Genomic DNA, 24114 nt, shown 5'->3' on the forward strand with positions numbered 1-24114 from the left:
TTGGGATGCAGGCCTCTAAGCAGGGACATTCCAGCTGCTGTGGTACCCTGGGCAGCACTGTGAGACTGGATTTGGGAATGCTGCAGAAGCTAGAAACAAGAACCAACTCTTGCTGTTATCCTGAAAGGCCACAGCTGGGGCAGTGCCTAACTGGTGCTTTGCCTCCTTTTGCCTCTAGAACCTGACAGGAAGCAGCTAACAAAGAAAAAGTCAAGTTTACAGATCCCAGCTCTTTAATGGTTTACCGGCATAAGATTCTGCCCCGATGTTGATTCTTAGGCAATACTTATGAAATCTTCAAAAAATTATTGAGGTGGGGCGAGAGAGATTTAAAAGTAAACTACACTGTAAGCACTGCACAGCACAGCAGCATGGCTGATGATTAGTAGTAGCATGGCTTTGAAGTGAGACCACGCAGGGTTCTCATTTTGGCTTCACCTTTTAATGGTATGTTACCTTGCATAAGTTACCTTCTCTCGACCTTTGTTTCTGTGTATATAGAATGGAGGTGATGATAATATGCAAGATGATAATCATCTCCAAGGTGGTGAGCATTAGGAGACAATGCTTAGAAAGCTGTTATCCCAAGCCTGTACTGTTGTGAATACCATTCACCAGTATAGTGGGTCAGTTACCCTTCCCTCTCACTGTAATGCAGATAGGGAGGAGCAAGGCCTTCAGGACTCCACTTGGCATTAATGATTCAAGGAGCTCGCAAGCCAGGTGAGCTCACTGGCCTTCCCTCCCAGTAGCATGCTATGATTTCTGTGAGTTCTTACACCTTTTTCAAAAAGGACGATTTTATTATGTCTTTGTATCATTTTCTTATGAATGCAAATTACACTGATATGTCCTAGTCACTTTATTAGATATGAAGCAAAATAAACACAAAGTGAATAAAGGAAAACTAAATAAGCTATTATATAGATATTTTATTCCAATAAGTTAATTGATAATCATTATAGTAGTGTCATATAGTATTTTATAGTACTAGATTTTAAAGTCTGTTCTTTCATATTTGATTCTAATAACAGCCCTCTAAAATTAGCAAGACAGATGTAATTGTCCCCATGTTGCAGATATTAAAAGTTGTACTTCAGAAAGTTTAATCATTTCGTTCATGTTGCCCTGACTAGTGGGCAGATGTGGGACCAGAATATAACGTGTAATTTCTACTTTGTCGTTCTTTCTATCCTGCTCTTATTTTCTGGTTTTAAAATCATTCCTCTGTACTGTCTAGTTACTGAAAAAGGAGTGTTTTAAAATGCTTATTAGAAGAATCACTGAGAGCTGTTGTTAGAGCGATCATAAGCTGCAGTTAGCATACTACTGATTAACCCCGTTTTACTCTCAGAAGTGTCTTGTCTCTAGACATACTAAATGGGACAAAATCTTATATTAAAGGAAGACGTTGTTGCCTAAGTCTGAAACTTATATTTGCTTTTAATAACACAAGGTGAGAACGGCCTCAGTTAACTGAAGGCTTTTCATGTTGAATACACAGGGTGCTGAAATACTCAGATTGTAATTACATTATTTTGGTGGGAGACTACTTATATAGGCTGACTTGTGTACTCCTGTGTGTGTGTGCGCGCGCGTGTGTGTGTGTGTTTTACGTAATAGATTATAATTTGATTACTTCTACTGATCAGTAGTTTGGTTTTCAACTTTTATGTGTGTGTGTCTGTTGTGGGCACTGGGGTTTTTGTAAAAAGTGATGCGGTGCCTGAAAATATGTCATGTTGTTTTCTCTGTAAATATTAAGAAAACTAACTTTTGAAATATTCCATTAAGTCTGCAAAATTAGTAGGTTTTATGTGCATTTTTATAGTTTATAAGGAGGAAAATGTTTGTATTGGATCAGATCCACAAAACATAAATACAATAAAAATAAACCTATAAATGAATGATTATGTATTGCCTTAACATGAGCAGAAAAGTGTGGAGCCTGATACTTAGAGAAAACAGGTTTTATCCTTTCCAAGTTCTGTATGTTATAGGCTTTTCTCAGAAACCAAAGCTTCCCACTGAGTATCCCTGGGTTTATATCTGAGAGTTCGGAAAGTTCTTGTCACAGGACTGTGTGAAAGTCCTTTCAGCTTCTAATTTGACACCTTTTTAGTTTAAGGCAGGAGAGTTACAAAGAAGTTTTTAATTTGGGTAGGAAAAGTGAGCAGTACAAACCAAAAAATAATTGGTGGGGTATGGGGAGAATTGGCATAGAGTTACTAATTAAAATTTTTTTTCAATTACGAACGTTTAAGAAAATTACACTTTAACTCTAAAAATTTAGAAGGAACATAATTTTTAAATAATACTTTTCTGAAGTGGATTTATTATAGCTTCATGAAAAACATACTTTGTTTTCTCCTTTTCTCTTCTGCAAAGTTTATGCTAAGACAACACTTCCCTACCAGACCATTAAAAGAATTTAAATCACATAGGACTTTATTTTAAAGCATTATGCCTATGCAGTTCAAATGAGTTGCTGTGTAATGACTGCGTTGTGCTTTAATTATACTTACTCTTTTCTACACAGAGCTTTTGTGCTGCCTTGCACCAAGAACTCAAAGAATACTACCGATTACTCTCTGTTTTGCATTCCCAGGTAAATACCTTGTTTTTATTTTAATTTCTTCGTGATTTGAAGCGTTACAAAATTACAGCTATATAGATTTTTAAAGCTTTTTCATATATCATTTTTAAAAGATAAAAATCTGTTTGATAATACTGTTTATAAGGTTTGGTTATCTATAAAGTTTCACTGTACCTTAGAGCCAATTAATTGCTAATTTTTAGGATCCTGTCTACCATTTAAACAGATCACTTATAGCTTGAAGGAACTTGTTCCCTCAGAGGGTTTTGCTTCATTTTTATGAGACTTAATTCCCTTCTCCAGATTCACTTTACATGGATTAAGAAATTATTGACATATTTAGTGACTTATACTTACACGTTATATCTTTATTGTTTTTCAGATACAGTTAGAGGATGATCAGGGTGTAAATTTGGGCCTTGAGAGTAGTTTAACACTCCGGCGCCTCTTGGTTTGGACATACGATCCCAAGATAAGACTGAAGACCCTTGCAGCCCTGGTGGACCACTGCCAAGGTCATTTTGCATCTCATGTATTTTATTATTATTATTTTTGTAGTCCTTGGTGTTAGAGCTGTTTATATATATATCCCTCTTTTACTTGGCTCTTAACCAATAGCCTTTCCTAGAGTTTCACTCCTCTCAAGATTATGGTCCATGTCTGGGTTCATTCACTGTATGTATGCTACAAGTTCCCATGCTTGCATGTCTAGCTTAGGCCTCTCCTGGGCTTTCAGTCTATATTTCTAGTTGCCTTTGTAACATTGGGACACTAATAGTCTATACCTCTTAGGCCTATTGGCACCAAGTGAGATGTGAGAAGCCAGTGTTCTGCTCATTTCATGGCTCAGTGGTAAATGCCGTCCTCCTGTTGAATAATTTATAAGGATCAGAGCTTTAGCATGTTTGTCTGAGTTCATCATGTCATCTGTGCCTTGTTTCCTCCACCCCCTAAAACTCCCCCCCCCAAAAAGGAAGAAGTCAAACACAATGAATAAACATATCCTTTTCCTCCAATTACCAGCATTCCCCCATAGATTCCTATCAGACTTCTCCTTTATATTTCTCCCAGTCTCTCACATCCTCCCCACCCCCTGCCAATCTCTTTTCAGTGTCCAGTTAGCCACTGATGTCCTGGTACCTGTAACTCCTTCATATGTTTCAAATCACTGCCTCTCCCTAATCATTGTCTGCAAACCAGACACTTTGAATCCTCTCTATCTTCTCTTTGTGCTGTTGCAATAACCAGCTTACCAACTCTCTCTTCAGTCTTACTCAACTCCTTTTTGTGCATACATGCCAGAAGAATCAGATCACGTTAGTTCTTTTCTTAAAATCTTTAAGCAGTTAATAAAATCCTGAGTTCTTAACATAAATTCTTCATGTGCTTATATTTTTGGACTTGATTCTTGCCACTCCCAGTACATCATACTGAGCAGTGGTTTTCAAGCTAAGTTGCAACAATTAATGGGTTATGAATTCAGATTAGTAAGTTGAGACTAACATGTCAAAAGAAAAAAAGGAAGAAAATAGAAAATATTTAAGTGTAAGTATTGCTTTGTAAAACTTTTTCTTTATATACATATTTATTTGTATACCAGATTGCAGTATAAAGTGTGAATCTTAATGTGTGTCTTAGTCAAAAGTTTAAAAAGTCATATTCTTGGTCATATAGGAGGTCAAGGTTTTTGCTACTGAAAAACTCCGTAGGGGTCATGAAGAGATGGGTAACTCGCTCTGAGACATAAAGCCAGGGGTAGACTCTTGCTCTCTTAGCTCCTAATCCATGACACGTTTATCGCTTCTTGTATGTCCAAAGTGGTATTAAGAAAATAAACATACTTTATTACTTGGCCATTTTGGTTAGTGTTAAGTTATTGCTTTGTACTAAGTCTAAATCTTTTTTTCATGTATTCCCCCTCAGGAAGGAAAGGAGGTGAGCTGGCCTCAGCCGTCCATGCCTACACAAAAACGGGAGACCCTTACATGAGGTCTTTGGTGCAGCACATTCTCAGCTTAGTGTCACATCCCGTCCTGAGCTTCCTATACCGTTGGATATACGACGGGGAGCTTGAGGACACTTACCACGAAGTAAGGAATACTACTCGATTCTCAGACTCGGATTTAAGAAGCATGGGCACTCAATTACCCTTTTTTGTTTTTTTCCCCATGATTACTATTTTTTCTTAATTAACAATAATGCCACCAAACTTTATTTGAATGCCATACATATTTTGTACAGTGCTTTGAAAGCCCGTTATCTCATTGAAATCTGCTGAGAGCTGTGTTTGGTTAGGGGAAAGTTGTTATCCCAGTTTTAATAACGGGGATCTCAGCAAGGTCAAATCGCTTGTCTACATTTGCTAACAATTTTAGGTTGACAGCAAAGCTAGAACTAGTTCTCCTAAGTCAGTCCAGTTTTCCATGCAGAACAACATTACGTGTTCTGTCGCTTTGCATGATAACTGTATAAACTAAACTCTAAACTCACTTTGATTAACTACAGTGCTGACGATTATAATGAAACAAGTAATTTGTAGATATACCTATTGAAATACAGTTAGTTCTGCTATAATACAACATATATGTTCCTAAAATCACTGTGCTATGTGAAATTACAGTGTAAAAACCACAGGACTTCTGACTAAAAGTAGAGCAAAGGGGCACCACACTCAAAATCCTGTTAGTGACATTAAATTTAAAAATATGAGAACTTACTAGAAGCTGTAGCACAATTTTAAACACATCGAATTGTTAAGAAATATGTAAATTCTAGAATAAATATGGCATTTACCTTGAAAAAGCCCTGCTGTTGGCTTTTGGACATTGGTCAAAGGAAGCTTATCTAAAGTGGAACAGAAGGTTGTGGCTGCTGACATAGATGATAAGTTAAGGTAGCTGGTGAGTGTGAGCTGTGTCTGTGTGTGCAATTTGTGGATTCCCATGTTGGTGGCTTGTTGTTTTCACCTGGTTTCTCATGGTCGAAATTGCACTTAAGCAATCATGAAATTTGTGTTATGCTCAAATTGTTTCCTCATTATCAGTTGTGCTGTAACAAATTCTTTTAAAAACAAGCATGACAGCAGAACCAACCATATATGGTATTGTTTGTGGGTGTTTCTGAAACACATAAATGGCATTCTATGTGTGCATATAGTGCAAGTCGCTCAATGTGTTGCTCCTTCCATGACAGTATTATAATTGTACTTCATTACTGCATATTATTCACTATATATGGATATATATATATGGATATATATTTTATTTAGCAACTCTCCTACTGATGATCATGTTCTTTGTAGTTTTAAACTTTATGAATATTATTAAAATGAACATCCTTATATGTGCCTCCCTTGCATATTTATGAGTTTCTTTAAGGTAAGTACTAGGAGGTGGGATTGCCGCATTGTGGGAAATGCATACTTTAAATTTTGATTCTGCCATTTGATCTCTGGATTGGCTTTACCAGTTTTCCTGACAATCAGCTTTCTCTTATGGTTCTTAGTCCTCTACCTTTGTCAGCACTCCCTATTACCCAACTTTAATGAAAATGTTTTTGATTTAATGTATGAGATGTGGCATCTCCTATGGTATTCATTTGCATTTCAGTGGTTACAAATGAGATTGATCAGCTTTTCATGTTTACTGGTTAATTTTATTTCTTCTGCTACTTGCTATTCATATCCTTTGTCCAGTTTATATTTGTGTGTGTGGATTTGTTTGTCTTTTTGGAATTGAATCATAGAATGGTTTTATATGTTTAGATATCTTGTATCTGTAATTGCACCTTTTTCCTTTAATTATTTTTCTTTTAACTATTTATTTTCACATTATTTCAGACTTAGAGTAGTATAAAGAATCATAGCCTTCACCAAGACTCCTTAAATGTTAGTTTTGCCACATTTAATCGTGAATTCTTGCATACATCTAGGTCTGCTTCTGGACTGTATTTTTTTTTCAGATTTTTATATTATGCTATTTATTTGTAAATATTATTTAAATAACCATAGCTTATGGTTTAATATCTGATAGGAGCAGTTTGTTCTTTTCACAATTTTTCTTGCTGTTTTTGCACGTTTCTACTTAGATATGAATTTAGAATCAATTTGTCAGTTCTGCCAAAAGTTCTTTTTTTATATTCATAGGGATCACACATTGAATTTATAGATTAAGTAGAAATATTTTGATGCTTTCTATGTTCCTTTTGTTAAATCAACTATTTTTTTAAAAATATGAATTGAAAGCTTTGAAAGGTATTATGTTTTTATTTTACTAATGGTTACCTTCAAGTTTTTCCTAACTTTCTTTCACCTATATTTTTCTAAATGCTAAAGTCAAGAATAAACCAGTTTCTTTAATCTGCTGTTTAAAGAATTTTGTACCTTACCCAGGTGCTTTTCTGCCAGGCATTAATCTCTATAGCTTTTGCTACATTATTTTATTATTTTTTTATTTTTAGTTTTTTATATGCAATTTGTAAAAATTGTCTTATCTTTCAAGATTTTCATTTATTTTACTTTGCCTTTAGATTTGTATCAAATATTTAGACTTATATCTCTTATGTTTAACTGGTATTCCTTACCACTAAGCTCATTTATAATTCCTGTTATTGAGTTATACATATGGAAAAGTACACAAATCAAGAGTAATTAATGCTCGATACCTTATGCAAAATGAGTCACCATCCTGGTCAGGATGGCACCTTATCACTCCCAATGTCTGTCTCCTCACTCCAGTCACTATCTTCATTCTTATCCCTAAAGGTAAACACTTTCCTCACTTCTAACACCACACTTAGTTTTGTCTTTTTTTAATTAAATTTTTGTAAGTGGAGTCAGATTTTTTATGTGCTGAAATACACATTACATGCCATCTGATGGGAGGCGTCCTTTGTATTCGTCGTAGTTATGTATGAATCTTTAATTTCAGGTGCTCCTGGGAAGTGCCATAAAGTCATTTATTTAGTTAGAACTTTAAATCAGGCTTAATTGTTCAAGATTAAATGGAGATTTTAAGTCTTGTACATTTCAGTTTTTATCCATTATCACTTTTGTGATAATGAAACTTGGGTAATGCTTTTTTCTCGGTAGAGCGAAACTTCTTATTTTTAATTCATTCGAGATCTGTTATTCTGTAATTACAGGATGAGGTAAATTTTGGAAGCTGTGTAAAAACCCATTTAATTGATTATTTACAATGCTTATTCAGTCTCCTGACCATTATTACAATAAGAAAAATAATCCGAGTTTTAGAAATTTGTCATTTATGAGCTTAAGAGAGTCTAAATGATCTGTCTTGTGCTTAAGAAAATGAAAAAATAAATGTTCTTTTCAGGATGCATGTTCTTTTTATATTATAATTTGTATATGATGAGCCATGCTTACTTTGTAAATTTATGAGAGATAGCTTGACCACTTGTAAAACCAAAAATAAAAAGCTCTGTATATTATTATTTTCAGTTCTGAGGCTTACCTGTTTATCACCCATTAAAATTGTACCTATAATATTAAAAAAAGATTTTCAAGACAGCCTTTAAAAATTAGGATTATTAAAAGATGAAAAGTTGTATCTTTTTATTTAAGAAAATATCTGTATTCCAATTCCTCCCTCATCCAATAATTAGCATGCCAATTATAAATGAATTTAGGTGATATAAACTTTTTAATAACTGCTGATTGATTGACTTGATGAACCTGGTTTTCCTCAGAGGTTGGGCTGGGAATTATTGTCTGGGATATATATTGCTACCAATTAAAACAAAAATTAAAGCCACAAACTGGCTAATTATCTTTTTTAAATTTAGTACCTGATTTTTACTTTTGACTTTTTCTTGAGAATAATTTAGTTTGCATTTTCTACTACCAGCTTTTTAAAGTAGTCCTTAAGTATACCCCTTGTTCCCTAGAGGCTTCTGTGTTTTTAAAATAGTTTTAAAAGTACTACCAATTCTTTATTATTTGTCTGCCTTGTGTGCTTTTCAGGCGTGCTCGCTTATTTAATTAATTAATTAATTTATTTATTTGTAGCTTAAATTTGGGATACTTTTTTGGGTAGAACTCTTGTTTCATAGAATCAGTTGAAGGCAAATTTTTAAGTTTTATTTATTTAAAGATAAAATACTAAATAAGTATTCATATCTGTTGAATACAGTATTAGCATTAGTAGCTCCAATGATCACTTAACAACTTATCTCAGATCTTGCCTCATTGGTAAAGTTATTTATTTTTAAATGCTTTTATTTAATTTTAGATTTCTGAAAAATTTGAAAGAATTATACAAAACATTCCCAGGTACTCTTTCCTCAGATTACTTGAATGTTAAGATTTTATTATAATAAATTTATCTATTTTTAAAGGATCTATATTCTATATATTAAAGGTTCTATGATATTCATGTTTAAGGTCTGAGTTTAGATGGGGCTTTAGGAATTTAAAGATTTGTAAATTTTTTATTTGCTAGTATTTTGCTCAAATGGTTTCTTTATACCCCAGATGTTGTTTGCTTCACTAGTTTTGCTTGTTGGATTTTTCAGAAATGCACTATGATCAATAGAGGTGAAATTAATCCTTCTGGACATAATGTATTTTATGTTCTTTGCCATGGGCTTGCCATGTTTAGTACTGCTATGCCAGTGGGCTCATACCAATTAACAGTGTGTCTTAAAACTCATCTGCTTTATCTCTGTGGAATAGAGCTTAAGAGCTCAGATTCTGGAATAACATGACTTCGGCCTGACTCTGGTCTTCAGTTTCTAATGGCTCTATATACTGGGCAAATAATTTAGCCTATATTAGCCTTACCTTCTGCATCTTTCATATGTGCAGAATAGAAGTGCCTTTTTCATGGGATTTTGTGTACGAGAGGATTGAGTCAGGTAAATAGTAAACATGCAGTATGTTATCTGCTGTTAATATAAGAACATTGGATAAAATTTGAATATCTAGTGACCCTAAGATGTCTGCGGCTTTTCTCTTATTCGAGTTGTTTTCTGACTTTACTTCTCTGTTCTCTGTTGAACCCTAAATTTATAGATATTTAAGTCTTTGATTAATTTTGGGAGATTCACTTTTAATTTGTTCTAAATAATATATTTACCATAAGAATTTGGTATACAGTTACATTGTGTAATTGTCATGTTTATGCAATTAAATTTTGGGAATTTTTGTCTCTTCAGCTTTTACATAGGTTAATTTTTCCTCAATTTGTATAATCAGTTATACTTGGTTGTGAAATTGTATTTCTTTAAGTGTGTGTATAGTTAACTCTGACTAGCTATACATGAGCTTTGTAACCTCTCATTTAATAGTAGTTTATTAAATATCTGCATAAGGAAATGCTACTTTCTATAATCAAAAGATAGCACAAAATATGAATAAACAGAAATTGTAAAAAGGAGCCAAATAGAATTTCTGGATTTGAAAAAGTACAATAATTGAAATGAAAAAAAGTACTAGTGGGGCTCAACACCAGATTTGTAAAGAAGAAAATAAGCAAATTGAAAATGATCAGTCGAGATTATCCGGTATGAGGAACAGGAAAACAGGAAGAAAAAAGAGTCTGAGAGATCTGTGGTACTCAAATTTGATGAAAACTATTAAGCTACACATTCAATGAGCTTACTAAGCTCAAAGTAGGATAAACTAAAAGAGATCACAGCAAGACACTTTATAATCAAACTGGAAAGACAAAGAGAACATCTCGAAAGTATCAAATGAGAAAAATCATGTAGAAAGGATCCTCAGTTAGATTAACAGCTGATTTCTCATTAAAAACCCTGGAGGCTAGAAGGCAGTAGGGAGATATATTTAAAATGCTGAAAAAAAGAGGCTTTATGATTCAGGACTTTATATTCTGTAAAAACTACTTCAAAAATTATGAAGGAGAAATGAAGATATTTCTAGATAAATAAAACCGGAGAGAATTCCTGGAAACACAAACCATCAAAACTGACTCATGAAGAAATAGAAAATATGAATAGACCTATAACAAGAAATTGAACCAGTAATCTAAAAACCTTTGTAGTAAAGAAGAACCAGGACCAGATGGCTTCACTAGTAAATTCTAGGAAATATTTAAAGAGCTAACACTAATCCTCCTCAAACTCAAAAAAATAGAAAAGGAAGGAACAGTTCTTAACTCATTTTATTAGGCTAGTGTTACTCGATACCAAAGCGAGACAAAGACAACACAAGAAAACCATAGATTGGTATTCCTTATGAATGTAGATGTAAAAAAATTTCATAAATTACTAAAAATGGGAATTCAGCTGTGTTGTAAACCATAACTGAGTGAGATTTAACCCAAGAATGCAATGGTACTTCAACATAAAATCAGTCAATGCAATACACTATATTAATAGATGAAGGGAAAATAATACCACATGATCAACTCAGTTGATACAGAAAAAGCATCTGATGAAATTCAGTGCTCTTATATTAAAAACATTCAAACGAACAGAAAGGAACTTCTTCACCTACAAAAGGGCATCTATGAAACACTAACAAGTAACATCATACATAATGGTGAAAGAATGTGTGCTTTCTCCTTCAGATTAGGACCAAGACAAGGGTGTCCATTTTTATCACTTCTATTCAGCATTATACTGGATGTTGTAGCCAGGGCAGTTAGACAAGGCAAACAATTTAAAAACACATCCAGATAGGAAAGGAAGTAAAAATCTTTATTCACAGATAACATCATCTTATATATAGAAAATTAAGTATCTGCAACATATATCTAATAAACAAGTTTGCCAGATTAATTGCATATAAAATCAGTTGTATTTTTATACACTTGTAATAAATAATCTAAAAAATAAGAAAATAATTTCATGTACAGTAGTATCAAAGCCAATAAAACAGGAATAAATTTAACCAAGGAAGTATAAGATCTGTATGTTGAAAGAAATGAAAAATGATCTAAACAAATGGAAAGACTTTTTGACTTTAGATTTAATGTAATCTCTATCAGAATTCTAGTGTTTTTTGTTTGTTTGTTTGTTTTTTTTGCAGAAATGGAAAAGCTGATCCTCAAATTGATAGGGAAGTGCACAGTGCCCCAAATAGCTAAAATACTCTTTTAAAAAGGGACAAGTTAGAAGTCTCACATTTCTGATTTCAAAACATATTAAAGTGCAAAGTAATCAGAACAGTGTGCTGCTGGCATAAGTATAGACTGGTAAATCGACAGAGTAGAATTAGAGTTCAGAAATAGACTCATTCATTTTTCTTCAGTTGATTTTCAACAAATGTCCAAGACCACTCAATGGAGAAAGAATTGTCTTTTCAACAAATCGTCCTGGGACAACTGGATATCCACATTAAAAGAATGGATTTGGACTTTAATCGTATACTATATGTAAAAATTAACTCAGAATACATCATACACCTAAAGCTATAAACAAAGTTTACCTTGTTTAGAAATAAACAAAGGTGTAAATTTAGTGGTTTCTTAGATATGTCACCAAAAGCATGAGCAAAAAAGAAAAATGGTTTTATTATAATTAAAATGTTATGTACATTAGAGGACACTATTGAAAAAGTAAAAAGACAACCCTCAGAATGGAAGAAAATATTTGCAAATGTGCTAAGGGTCTAGTATCCAGAATATATAAAGAACTATCATGACTTAAAAAGATAAACAGCCCCATTAAAATATAGGCAAAGTGCTTGAGTAGATATTTTTCCAAAGAAGATATACAAATGGCCAGTAAGCATAGGAAAAGATTCTGATCATTATTAGTCTTCAGTGAAATGTTACATCAAAACCACAGTCAGATATCACATCACACATGCACTGGGGTGGTATTAATAAAAACAACAACAACAACAACAAAAACACCTAATTAAGTGTTGGTGAGGATTTGGAGAAATTAGAACCCTCATACATTGCTGGTGAGAATATAGAACGGTGTAGCCACTGAGGAAAATAGTTTGGCAGTTCCACAAAAAGTTAAATGTAGACCCAGCAGTTCGAGGTATATACTCATACATTCATATATACATTCATATGAAAACTTGTATGTAGATATTCAAAGCAGCATATTATGATTCATAATCATAATAGTCAAAAAGTGGAAACAACACTAATGCTCATCACCTGTCGAATGGATACGCAAAATGTGGTCTATCTGATCACCTGTCGAATGGATACGCGAAATGTGGTCTATCTGTACAATGGAATATTATTGAATATTTTTGAATATTTCATCCAGAAAAGAATGAAATTCTGACACGTGCAACATGGATGAATCTTGAAAACATTAGGCTAAATGCAATAAGCCAGGTCACATGTTGTACGATTTCATTTATATGAAATGTGCAGAACAGGCAAATTCATAGAGAAAGAAAGCAGATTAATGTGAGGTTAGGGGAAGAGAGGGATAAGGGAGATCACTGCTTAATGAGCGTAGACTTTCTCTTTGGTGATGAAAATGTTCTGGAATTGGTGATGATGGTTGTACAACCATATTGTGAATAATACTAAAAACCACTGAGTTGCACATTTTAAAATAGTTAAATTGGTGACATGTTATGTGAAGGGGTGCCAGCTACATCTGGCTCTTCAGATTTAACTTACTTCCTGGTTCATTTGCTCAGTCTTCCACCTTGTTTCTGGGTTAGGGCGTTCTTGCTATTCACCGTGCATCCACCGTGTGTAAATAGAGCCCGGTGTTTCTCAATCTTCATATTTCTGATTGCAGTTGGGAACCTTGTAGGGAGTTTTAACATGGACTGTGATGAGGGCATGAGGATTCCCAAAGCCCACGGTGCTCGTGATGTGCAGCAATGTTTGAGGACCCCTAATATGCCCAACCTCTGATTCCCTGTACCACCAACTAGTTTCAGGTGGGACATCTGCAGAGTTTGACTTAAAGGTTGGAGGTGATGAAGGGCAGATGAATTCAGAGTGCCTCCTTACTCCACACCAGCAATTCTTTGTAGAATACTTTCTTGGGAGTTTTTCTGTAAGGAAAAAAAAAAAAAGTTTAATAGTCAATTAAGAATAGGAAATACTGCATACAAGAGATATTCTATGGTAAAGAACTCTGCTTTTATCTAGTGTTTCCAAACAATGTTAAATTAGCAATATAGTAATACACATGTTTTTATTAACGTTCATTAAGAAGGAGTAGTGGCTATTTCAAGATAGTGCAACAACTTAACGTGTTGTGAAAATATAGGAATTGGTGACAAAGTCACAGGAACTGTGGTTTGTTGTTTGCTTTTATAATGGAAGGAAAAGCTAAATTTCAGATAGAGGATAGTGCATATAAAGGTATAATTAACTTCTTTCCAGGTTCCCAGACCCCTTCACTTTTCGTGCCTGTAGACCCCAGGTCAAAGATCCCCCAGTTAGAACAAAAACCTACAAGAAAAGTCATGAACTGGTCCTGACACTGGAATGGAATTAGTTTTCTGTGGTTATCACGAGCGTGAATGTGAACATACATCTCAGGTTTTCCTGCCTCAGAATTGGTGGAATGCAAGTCAGACATGGGTCCGGGAACCATTGCTGTCCTTATTGGGGTTCTTGAACCTTCTTTCTCTGTGACCCATCTGTGGGCTTCTCCTCAGTCACTTTCCTGAATTAGACTCTCCGTGTGGGTGGCTACTCAGAGCTCACTTTAGGTGTAAAGTAGCTTTATCCTGTTGTCCTTCCAGGAAGCTCTTTCAAATGCCCAGGTTTACCTGTTTCTCCCTCTCCAGCTGCTGAGCAATGCTCAGTGTCCTGCTTTCGCCTTGGCTAACTTGCAACCCAAGGATGAGTTTTTACTCCTTCTGTCTGAAATAACTTGCAGGTGGCCTCTGAGCTTTGTTATTACTGGAGTGGCATCATTAAAATCTGCCTCTCTATCCACGGATTTTGATTTCATTTTAAATTGTTAAAAAGATATCTCCTAGTCTAGTGGTGCAGGTTCGGATATCCCAACTTTTATTTTTTTCTTGTATTATGAACTACAAAGGCAGGCAAAAGTACAGGACTATATGAATTTACAGATATTCTGAATGATTAGTGCAGAAAGTACTTTCAGCACCGGGAGAGAGGTTTCTAATTATTTTTGGCTCTTACAAAGTACTATAAAAGAAAACCAGATTTTTGTATTTTGTTACTATCTAGAGAAACTGTATCATTAGGCTTTTTCGTAGCTCACATGGGCTCTCTCCTAGATAAACTGAGTGAGATAACAAATTGCTCCTAATGTTCAATGTTAGAACACTATAGGACAATGTTTATTTTACTTATTTGCCTTTTGGATAAACTTACCAGAGCTGTAAAGGATAGGGGCTCCAAGTAGGAGCAGAAAAAGAAGGGAAAAGTTAAAAGTAAATTCTCTTTCAAAATTTGGAAAATTTCAGGCTTGCTTCAAATATTTACTTAAATGCACTAGTAATGCCCTAAAAATCTACATCCTTGAATTAAAAGATTAGTGAATTAGAGATAATTCAGGGACTGCTTTTGGGAGAATTACTGAAATTTAAAAGTTTACCTTATAAATATATTGCTTAGAATTATGTTTATACTTTTACTGAGAATCATTTAAATTTAAAAATTTACCTTACAAATATTTTATTGTTTTGATATTTTTATGCCCCACACCTAGTAATCTCTTACCTTACCTGGTCAATTTCCTTTTCACCCATTCCTCTGGTCCAGAACCATTTCAGCTTCTCTAGGTGTGGATCTCTTGGTATTTACCTGCAGGATTGACAGGTTGAAGTTGGGGTCTTTTGTGGTCTGCATTAATGGATCTGGTTCTTAGAAACTAAATTGCTTGCTAAGAAAATTACCCTCTTCATTTCTGTTATTAGTAGTGAGACCTTGGCATTTGTCCAACAGTTAATGAGAAATCATTGTACAATTATGTTTTATTTTTTTCTTCAGTTCTTTCTGTGTTTGACATAATGGTGAAAATTAAAGAACCTTGAGTAGAAAATGCATCAATAAAATGAAAGCATATTGCATTTATATTCTGACCTTGGTTTTTTCCCTCTATAACTATTTTTCACAGGATTAATTAAATTCTAAGATGTACCTATTCCTCTTAGTGTTTGTTACTAAATGTTTGCTAGTGGAGTAATTGCATGCTACTTTGCCCTCAGATGAAGTGATCTTTTCATAACTTCTAAAGACAGAATTGTCAGATTTTTATCTTTTAAATTATATATTTTTTATTGTTTATACTGATAAAAAAATCCAGCTGTATTCCATCTATCAGGATAAATTAGTGTGTCGTCTATAGAAACTAGCTCTTCTGTTTAAGCAAATAACAAATAAATACAATTTATATGCAATTAATCTAATCGGTGGAGTGGCAAGCTCTAGAGCAGTCATAGCATGGTGATTGAGTAAACTTTTAGTATAGCACTCTTGGTGTGCTTATAACATGTTTTTATTTCTATCAGGGATAACTGAAGTATATGTTAAAGTGATGATAGTCTCATTCGAGTAGTACTGTTTATCCCTCAAAGCAGTTATGTATTTAAAATTAGAAAGGAAATGTAAATCAAAACCTAAAAAGTTCAATAAATACTTTAATAATTTAAACTGGTACCTAACGATAAGAAATTTGAATTGAAAATAAATGTAGGATCTCATGCTGATGGTCATAAAAATGTTGGCATTTATTCAGATATCTCTTTAAAAGGAGATTGTACATAATTGATATCATCTAGTCCTGACTTACACAAAGATCATCTTTAAAATTTTTATTTTCTTAAATATTTACCTTTTGTAGTAGGTTTCTGTGAACAGAAGAAAAATCTTTTTTAGTTGGTTGCCCTGGGAAAATGATGTTGCTAAAAAATTTCTTATTGATATATTATATGTTTACTCATTGGCTTGAATTACTCAGTCCTTTTAAATAGTATTTTTTTTCCTGATTTAAAAATATTTGTGTCATTAAAAAATTTTTGAGTGTACAAACACAGAAAATTAAAATTTAGTAATCTCATAAGCATCACCTCTGTTAATATTTTTAAATATCTCCCTTTTTGAGTGTATTCTGTATTTTGGTGTGTCCTACCATGCATGGTATTTTGTAGCCTTTTATTTTTTTTACATGAAGTAAATAAAAATAATTTCATGTCATTAAACATTATTCTTTTATACCAATTCTTTAATGTGATCTCTGACACCCTGAGTAGTACATAAAACTTTGTATTTGTGGATCTGTGCAGTTTTCTTGGGAAAAGGTCTGTACTTTTCATCATATTCTCAGAAGGGTTTGTGACTATTAAGAACAAACTTTATTTTTAATAACTACATGATAATATTTTATAATTCATTAAATATTCTCTTGCTTTTAGACATTTAATAGTGTATTAGAAGTATAATGGGCCCTGGCCAAATATATTTTATCCCAGTAATGCAGGGGTAATATTTATTCAGAATTTCTACATCTATATTTACAAATGAAATTGGCTTACAGTTTCCATTTGTGGTACTATTGTCAGGTTTTGCTAGTGTTTACTAAACATGAAATAAACTGTATAATGATATATTTTTTAAGTTAAGTAAGCCCTTAATTTGTTTTCATTATATTTTGATTTTAAAAGTCTGAGTTTTAAATGCTTTAGTGATAGCATTGTACATTTCTGATTTCTTCTACATGTACTGCTCTTTTTAGAGTCCCCTGTCTTTTCTTGGGTTAGTTTTGGTTATTTACATTTTGTTTGGAAACCATTAATTTTGTTTTGCTATATAAATACTAACAATATTTTTTTAAGTTCTTTAAATCCATTTTATCTGTGATCACACCCTCTTATTCAGGGTTTTATGGTGTTTACCTATTGATGATTTGGATTTATGTAGGAGGCACCAAAACACTTTAGGTATGTTATGATTTAAAGGATTTTGTAGTCTGACTGGTGAACCTTTTGCCATGTGCAACATAGTCAGTGCTGAACATCAAACCATCCAGCTTCTAACCGAAAATACTACCAAGTACTGAGGTTCACGTAGTATTGTGGTTCAAATACCGTTTCTCCCTAAAAGGAACTAGAGCTCCTTGGAGAACTGGCTGATTCTAGGTCTGGAAGAGAAATGAACAAGATGAGTATAGAGTACCTTCCATACCAGAAGCAAGGAAAACAACTCAGGTGGAGTTCGAAGGACTCAGGATCCAGCTTGAAGACACTCCTATCATCCCAGAATAGGAAACCTGGAGCTCCAATAAGGATAATACCTCACAGATTGAAACAATAGATGTACTTAAAACAATGGTTATTAATGATAAAACAAAAACTGGTCACCATTGGAAGATAGTAAAGAAAGACATTATCAAATACATCCTCTTGATTTCTTGATATGGTCAAAATTTCCCCCTTTATTAATATAACGAGTTATAATGATAGTTTTTGATGAGGCATTTTAGCTCAGAAAAGGATGCTGTATTAAGTAAAGGTGCTGACCTGGCCAGTAAAGAGAAAATGCTGTCTAAAGAGAAACATAGACTCCCCTATGTCATACAATAGCCAACATAAATTCTAGAGGGATGAAAGATCTAAGTACTAAAAATAATATAAATACTAAAAGAAAATATTCCTATAGTCTAGGAATGGGAAGATCTTAAGAAGGAAACTCAGAAGGCATATAAAGGAAGACGTTTACCTACATAACTAAAAATAGAACAAAACATAACCATGGAGCATATTATAAACAGTGGCAAATGAATAACTTGGAAATATTCAATTCGTAGTAATGATTCATAAGCTGTCACTCTCCCTAATACAACACTAGATAAGAAAAAGGCAAAATCAGTAGAGAGATGAGTTGAATATACGGAAAGACAATTCACAGAAGAAAAGCAAATGGCAATTAGTGTTAGAAAGATAGGCCCAACTTTCTTTGTCATCCATAAAATAGTACAACCAACCATTTCACCTAACTGGCAAAATCTAAAATGAGCAAAGATGTAGAATATAGAGCATCCTGCTGGTAGGAATATCAATTAATATAGCTATTTGGAAAGGAAATCTGGCATTTTTATTAAAAAAAAAAAACTACTTTGATTCAGCAGTTCTGCTATTAGAAGTTGAGTTTATAGAAATAAAAGCACACAGTCTGTTGGGGCACATGACTGAAAAATGATAATGGCCTCATTGGAAGAGGAAATTAAAGGAAACAATAGCAATTTAGGTTTTTCCATGTTCTTTCAGATTTCAGTGATCAAGCTGGTCAGTGGGGACAGCAAAGGTGAGAAGCACAGTAGACAAGGGAGAAGCTTTGAGCACAAGTGGTTCTTAGGGCCACTAAGAGAAGGTCACTTCCTGTGATGCCACTTGGTAGACTGCTGCATGGCCATTCTTATATCATGGTCTACTTGTAGCCAACAGTCTGTGAGGAGAGTACGTGAGCTTAGATATCTCTATGTTCCAGACTTGGGGTTCTGCAAGAGAGAGCCTGCAGGGTTGGGGCGCACACTGATAGAAGTAGACACAGCTCAGCAGTTGGAAGAAATGTAGACAGAAAAGCTCTACGCAGCAGGCACCTCTAGAAATTGTTATGTTTTTACTAAGGTCCAAAGTAGATTAGGCAGCCCTTACACGTAGATCATCAGTGTTACACAGCAGGGGCTATAATTGATATTCATAACGAAGATCATAAGTCTTCAAGAAAACTTGTTTTTGTTATATTTGGTTTTAAAGGTCTGGAGAATATGCTGTTGCATTTAAAGAGATCTATCCAAAACGCTTTCTAAAACAAGTTTTATTGTACAAATGGTAAGCTTCCTTGTATTTGGAGAACTTTGCTTTATAGAGTAACTTATTCTTTGATGTTACTGTCAGCTAATATTTTGCCATGAATGTTTCTTTTTAATCTTTCAGTGCCTTTTTTTTTCTTTCAGTTTTTTGTAGCATCAGATCCAACAGTTAAAACAGATCGACTGTGGCATGACAAGTATACTTTAAGGAAATCGATGATTCCTTCATTCATTACAATGGATCAATCTAGGAAGGTAGGGCTAGGAGAGATTTTTGTGATTTTGATGTTTTAATGCTATATTTACTTGGATCATGTGACAAACTAATCTTCAGTTAAACAAAATTTTGTTGCATTTTAGGATTGACATTCTTGAGGTTAAGTTTAAATCGAATACATCAACATTAATGTGTGTTTGTTAGTAACATCTTTTCAGTTCTTAGAATTCACTTCATCCTATCCCACATGTTCTTGTGTTTCGTGTTTTTTTTATCAGTAGTTAATTCGTTGCTTATGAATATTCGTAGTAGTTGGATGATGGATCATTTTAATTTTATAAGGTAACTCGAGGGTATTTTCTTTTTTTTTTAGGTTCTTTTGATAGGAAAATCAATAAATTTTCTGCACCAGGTTTGTCATGACCAGACGCCCACTACAAAGATGATAGCTGTGACCAAGTCTGCAGACTCACCCCAGGATGGTATGATGATAGTGATAATGATGATGACAGTAGTGGTGGTGGTAGTTTGGAGTATTTTTCATTCAACAGGGCTGACCCATTTTCTGAATTATTCAAAAATATCTGAATACACTGTTATATGTGTAAAAGATTCATTACTACATAAATTTCAAATTCTCATTTTTATACAGAGTTAAACAATAAGCATTAGAATAAGTATAGCTATTTTACTCTTATTCGTGTTACTTTTTTAAATAATATAGTAACAGTACGCAAAAATACAAAAATAAAAAAATGTTGCTAATGATAGCCATACTTTGGAACTCAGAGGCTCATTCAGATGTCAGCGAGGATTCATGAGAGTTTATTGTATTCAAAATGCTGCATAAATTTATTCTTGTATTAAATGATTTATGTTTTTTCCTCATTCACTGCCATCTTTTATTTTTTCCATTTGCTGCCTACCCCAGCCTCAATAATTTCATAGTATTTTTTCATGTGGCCAACTTAACATGTCTAGCTTTCTGGTCTTAAGTATATTCATTATTTAGTAATGCCATCTTGGTTCATTCAAGTGTACTTGGCATAGGACATTGTGGTAGCTATAGGGGAGATAATATGAATTCACCATGGTTGTGCAATTAATGAATTTATAATCTAGGTATGGAGATAAGATGTACAATAACAATGAAAAATAGTGATAAATGAAATAAGATGTATGAATAATGAGTGCTTTAAGTATATAATATAGTTATCTGTAGGCAGTATGCTGTATAGAAGAAGATCACCAGAACTTATTAATATAACCAAGAATTTTTATCCTTTGACCTATATCGCCCAATTTCCTCATTTCCCCAGGCCCTGTAACCACCATTCTACTGTCTGCTTCTATGAGCTTAACTATTTTAGATTTCCCATATAAGTGATATCATACAGTATTTATCTTTTGCGTCTGGCTTATTTCACTTAGCATAATGTACTCCAGATCTAATTATGTTGTCACAAATGGCAGAATTGCCTTCTTTTTTAAGACTAAATATATTCTGTTATATGTATATACCACATTTTCTTTATCTATTCATTTAGATTGTTTCCATATCTTGGCTATTGTGAATAAGGCTACAGTGAATATGGAAGTGCAGATCTCTCTCTCAGATAAGGATTTCAATTCCTTTGGATAAATATCCAGAAATGGAATTGCTGGATCCAATGGTAGTTCTGTCTAATTTTTTGAGGAACCTCCGTACTATTTTCCAAAGTGGCTGAACCAATTTACATTCCTACCAATAGTGCACAAAGGTTCCCTTTTCTCCACATCCTTACCATAACTTGTTATTTCTTGCCTTTTTGGTAATAGCTATTCTAACAGGTGTAAACTGTTATCTCCTTGTAGTTTGATTTCCATTTTCTTGCTAATTAATGATGTTGAGCATCAATTCATGTACCTGTTATCCCAGTTTGATTTTTAGTATCTGAGAGGACTCACTGGAGAACATTTCCAAAATGTATTCGAAATGTGTTGAAAATCCATACAAGGTCAGGGCCAGCTATAGAGAATTGGGAAGTGCCTGTATCACCATGCTGCCTTAGGAGAGGGCTCCATGGCGTAACAGTAGATCCAGCTGTCCATGTCAGACACCTCTCACCCTTACCCCTCCCACTTACCTCCCCAAGTGCACTTAGCACACCCAACTTTGCCTATACATTTTAGGGATCTGTAGACCTCAGATTAGTTCCTATAACAGAGAGATGTGATCCAAGTAGGAAGTTTGGGGAAATACCTATGTCTAAGAGTTAGAAGAAGCAAGAAGAGCCAGGAGAAGAGTTGTATTGGCAGATTTTGACCTTTTCTTACTTAGTGCCAAGAGAAGAAGATCAACCTGAGAGGTCAGGTAATGTGTGCCTCTACTCACTGTGGAGACTCACAGGCACAGATTGTGCTGGTGAGGCAAAATACCATTGTAAAGCAACCAGTAAAAGGCCTGCTGTGCAGGAGGCCTCCATGGAGATGGCCACTGCGATTAAATTATCGCCACGTTTTCTCGGTTACAGCGACTGCTGCTGTGCCTGTCATTGTCCACTGCTGCAGTCTGCAAAAGATTTATTTTGCTATTAAGCTTATTGTACAGTTGGGAAGATGAAAGATGCAAACCCTGAAGAATTGCTAGTAATAAAAAAAAAAAACAATGGAAGAAGTCAAATATATACTTTTTATATGTGGAAAAATTTCGATGATTTAAAAGTGTGACTGAAGAATAAATAGTAAATTATTGCAAAGGGGAGCATGACATATGCCTAAATCATTGAGGAATAAGAGTGTACAAGGAAGCTCTGAATCGTGTGTCTTCTGATATGCCACTTTGGGCTAAAACTGGTTAATTTTAAACCTTTGGAATGAAAATCCTGTATGACCCAAACAATAGTACAGTAAAAACATTTATGGGGGAAAAGTATTTACCTTTTTAAAACTACATAGACCAACAGAAATATACACTTTTTTCCCTTAAAATATGACCATGGGTTGTGTCCTCTTGTTACTACATCATGAGACTTCCACTTCTACAGAAAATGGTGTGTTTCCCTTAATATGGACGCCCTGGTTTTCCCATATTAATGTGTAATTGGACTTAGCAGCAATACTTAAATAGATTTTTCATAACGGGACTATATTCTGAAGAACAAACAAAAAACAATCTTAAAGTTTTCTCATATTTTAAAATTGTTAACAGGTAGTGGGAAAGACTTGAACTGGACTCTAAAAACCTTATTTCTTGCTTAACCTTAAACAAGTATTCCACCTTTTCTCAGTTCTAGATTGTTTCTTGACATTGGGATTATTTTCTAGCTCAAGTGTTACTATGGTTTTTAAATAAAATCAAGTATTTAGATATATTTTATAAACAGTTTTGTGCTATATAGATGTAAATTAATATTAAAAAGCTCTATTAATCTCTGCATGCTTTTTCTTTCAATATAAAGCTATGGAAGTGCTTTTTTAATGTTACTGCTCTGAATTAGGCTTCTTTGTTAACGACAACCTGCTCTTATTACATGTCCCCTGAAAAATGTCCAAATCTTTCCCTAGAGTTTACTCTGTTATGGTTGCATGATACCAGTGCTTAACCTTTACACTCAGTTTCACAAATCACAAAGCTCATTACATGTGCCATTTTGGTTTATTCTTGAAACTGGTTTTGAAAATGTCTTATAGGTAGTTGCAGGCGATTCAACACTGACCTGTCGTACTTTCTTTGTACTTTTCACCAAAGTGTTTTAGTGAGATTTTGATTTAATTACATTGTGAACAGAACTATTAGGGGTTCCTCCGCTAGGTCACATTGCAGATGTCTGCTGTTTCCTTACCGCACACATGATCTATTTGGGTTGTCACTGATGCCATTTGTAGGCATCGGCTATGATTTTTGTACATGCGCACCTTGAATATTTCCCTTGTTAAAATACAAATTAGGTATGTATGTATGTATACTTTTCTCTTTTGTTCTTTACAGCTGCAGATTTATTCACAGATTTGGAAAATGCATTTCAGGGGAAAATCGACGCGGCTTATTTTGAGACCAGCAAATATCTTTTGGACGTTCTCAATAAAAAGTATAGCTTGCTGGACCACATGCAGGCCATGAGGCGGTACTTGCTTCTTGGTCAAGGAGACTTTATAAGGCACTTAATGGATTTGCTCAAGTAAGAATACTTCTTATTTTTATAAATATATAGTAGATTTCAACATGATAAAGTACCTTAAAATTATTGTTTATAGAATAAATGGCATTAGAGCAAAATTTGTTGAATTCTTAATAGAACATATTGGTAAGATAAAATTTGAAGAGATAAAATTGTCACATTGTCATGTTAAACTTTATTTTTACTTGCTCTGTCCTTTGTTCATAGGAGAAGCTTGTGTGCTTTACGAATACTGTAGCACCGATAGTCTAGTATATAAGGAACACACAGCGTAATCACAATTAGCTTAGCTTTAGTGTGAAAGTAGTCAAGAAATTAAAATGTATATTTTAAAACCGAACTTTTTAGTTTACATTGTTTCTTATTTAAAAAAAAAAAAACTCAAAAAACAACTACTCTTTTGTTCCATGACATTAATTAAATGTGTGTCCTTCCCT

The 24114-nt window shown here is 33.9% G+C and overlaps 1 protein-coding gene across 4 annotated transcripts in view; it reads left to right on the top strand.

The window, feature by feature from the left end:
* TUBGCP3 (tubulin gamma complex associated protein 3) overlaps positions 1–24114 on the top strand; it is a 79062-nt gene that overhangs the window by 25128 nt on the left and 29820 nt on the right. For all 4 annotated transcript variants that reach the window (XM_016151901.2, XM_016151905.2, XM_016151902.2 and 1 more), the window contains 6 exons: positions 2540–2608; positions 2979–3111; positions 4520–4686; positions 19445–19555; positions 19891–19999; positions 23488–23677. In XM_016151901.2, coding sequence (XP_016007387.1) covers positions 2540–2608; positions 2979–3111; positions 4520–4686; positions 19445–19555; positions 19891–19999; positions 23488–23677 — 779 coding nt within the window. The remainder of the gene's footprint in view (positions 1–2539; positions 2609–2978; positions 3112–4519; positions 4687–19444; positions 19556–19890; positions 20000–23487; positions 23678–24114) is intronic.

This window comes from Rousettus aegyptiacus, unplaced genomic scaffold, assembly GCF_014176215.1.
Source record: "Rousettus aegyptiacus isolate mRouAeg1 unplaced genomic scaffold, mRouAeg1.p scaffold_m13_p_11, whole genome shotgun sequence".
NCBI classification, from domain to species: Eukaryota; Metazoa; Chordata; class Mammalia; order Chiroptera; family Pteropodidae; genus Rousettus; species Rousettus aegyptiacus.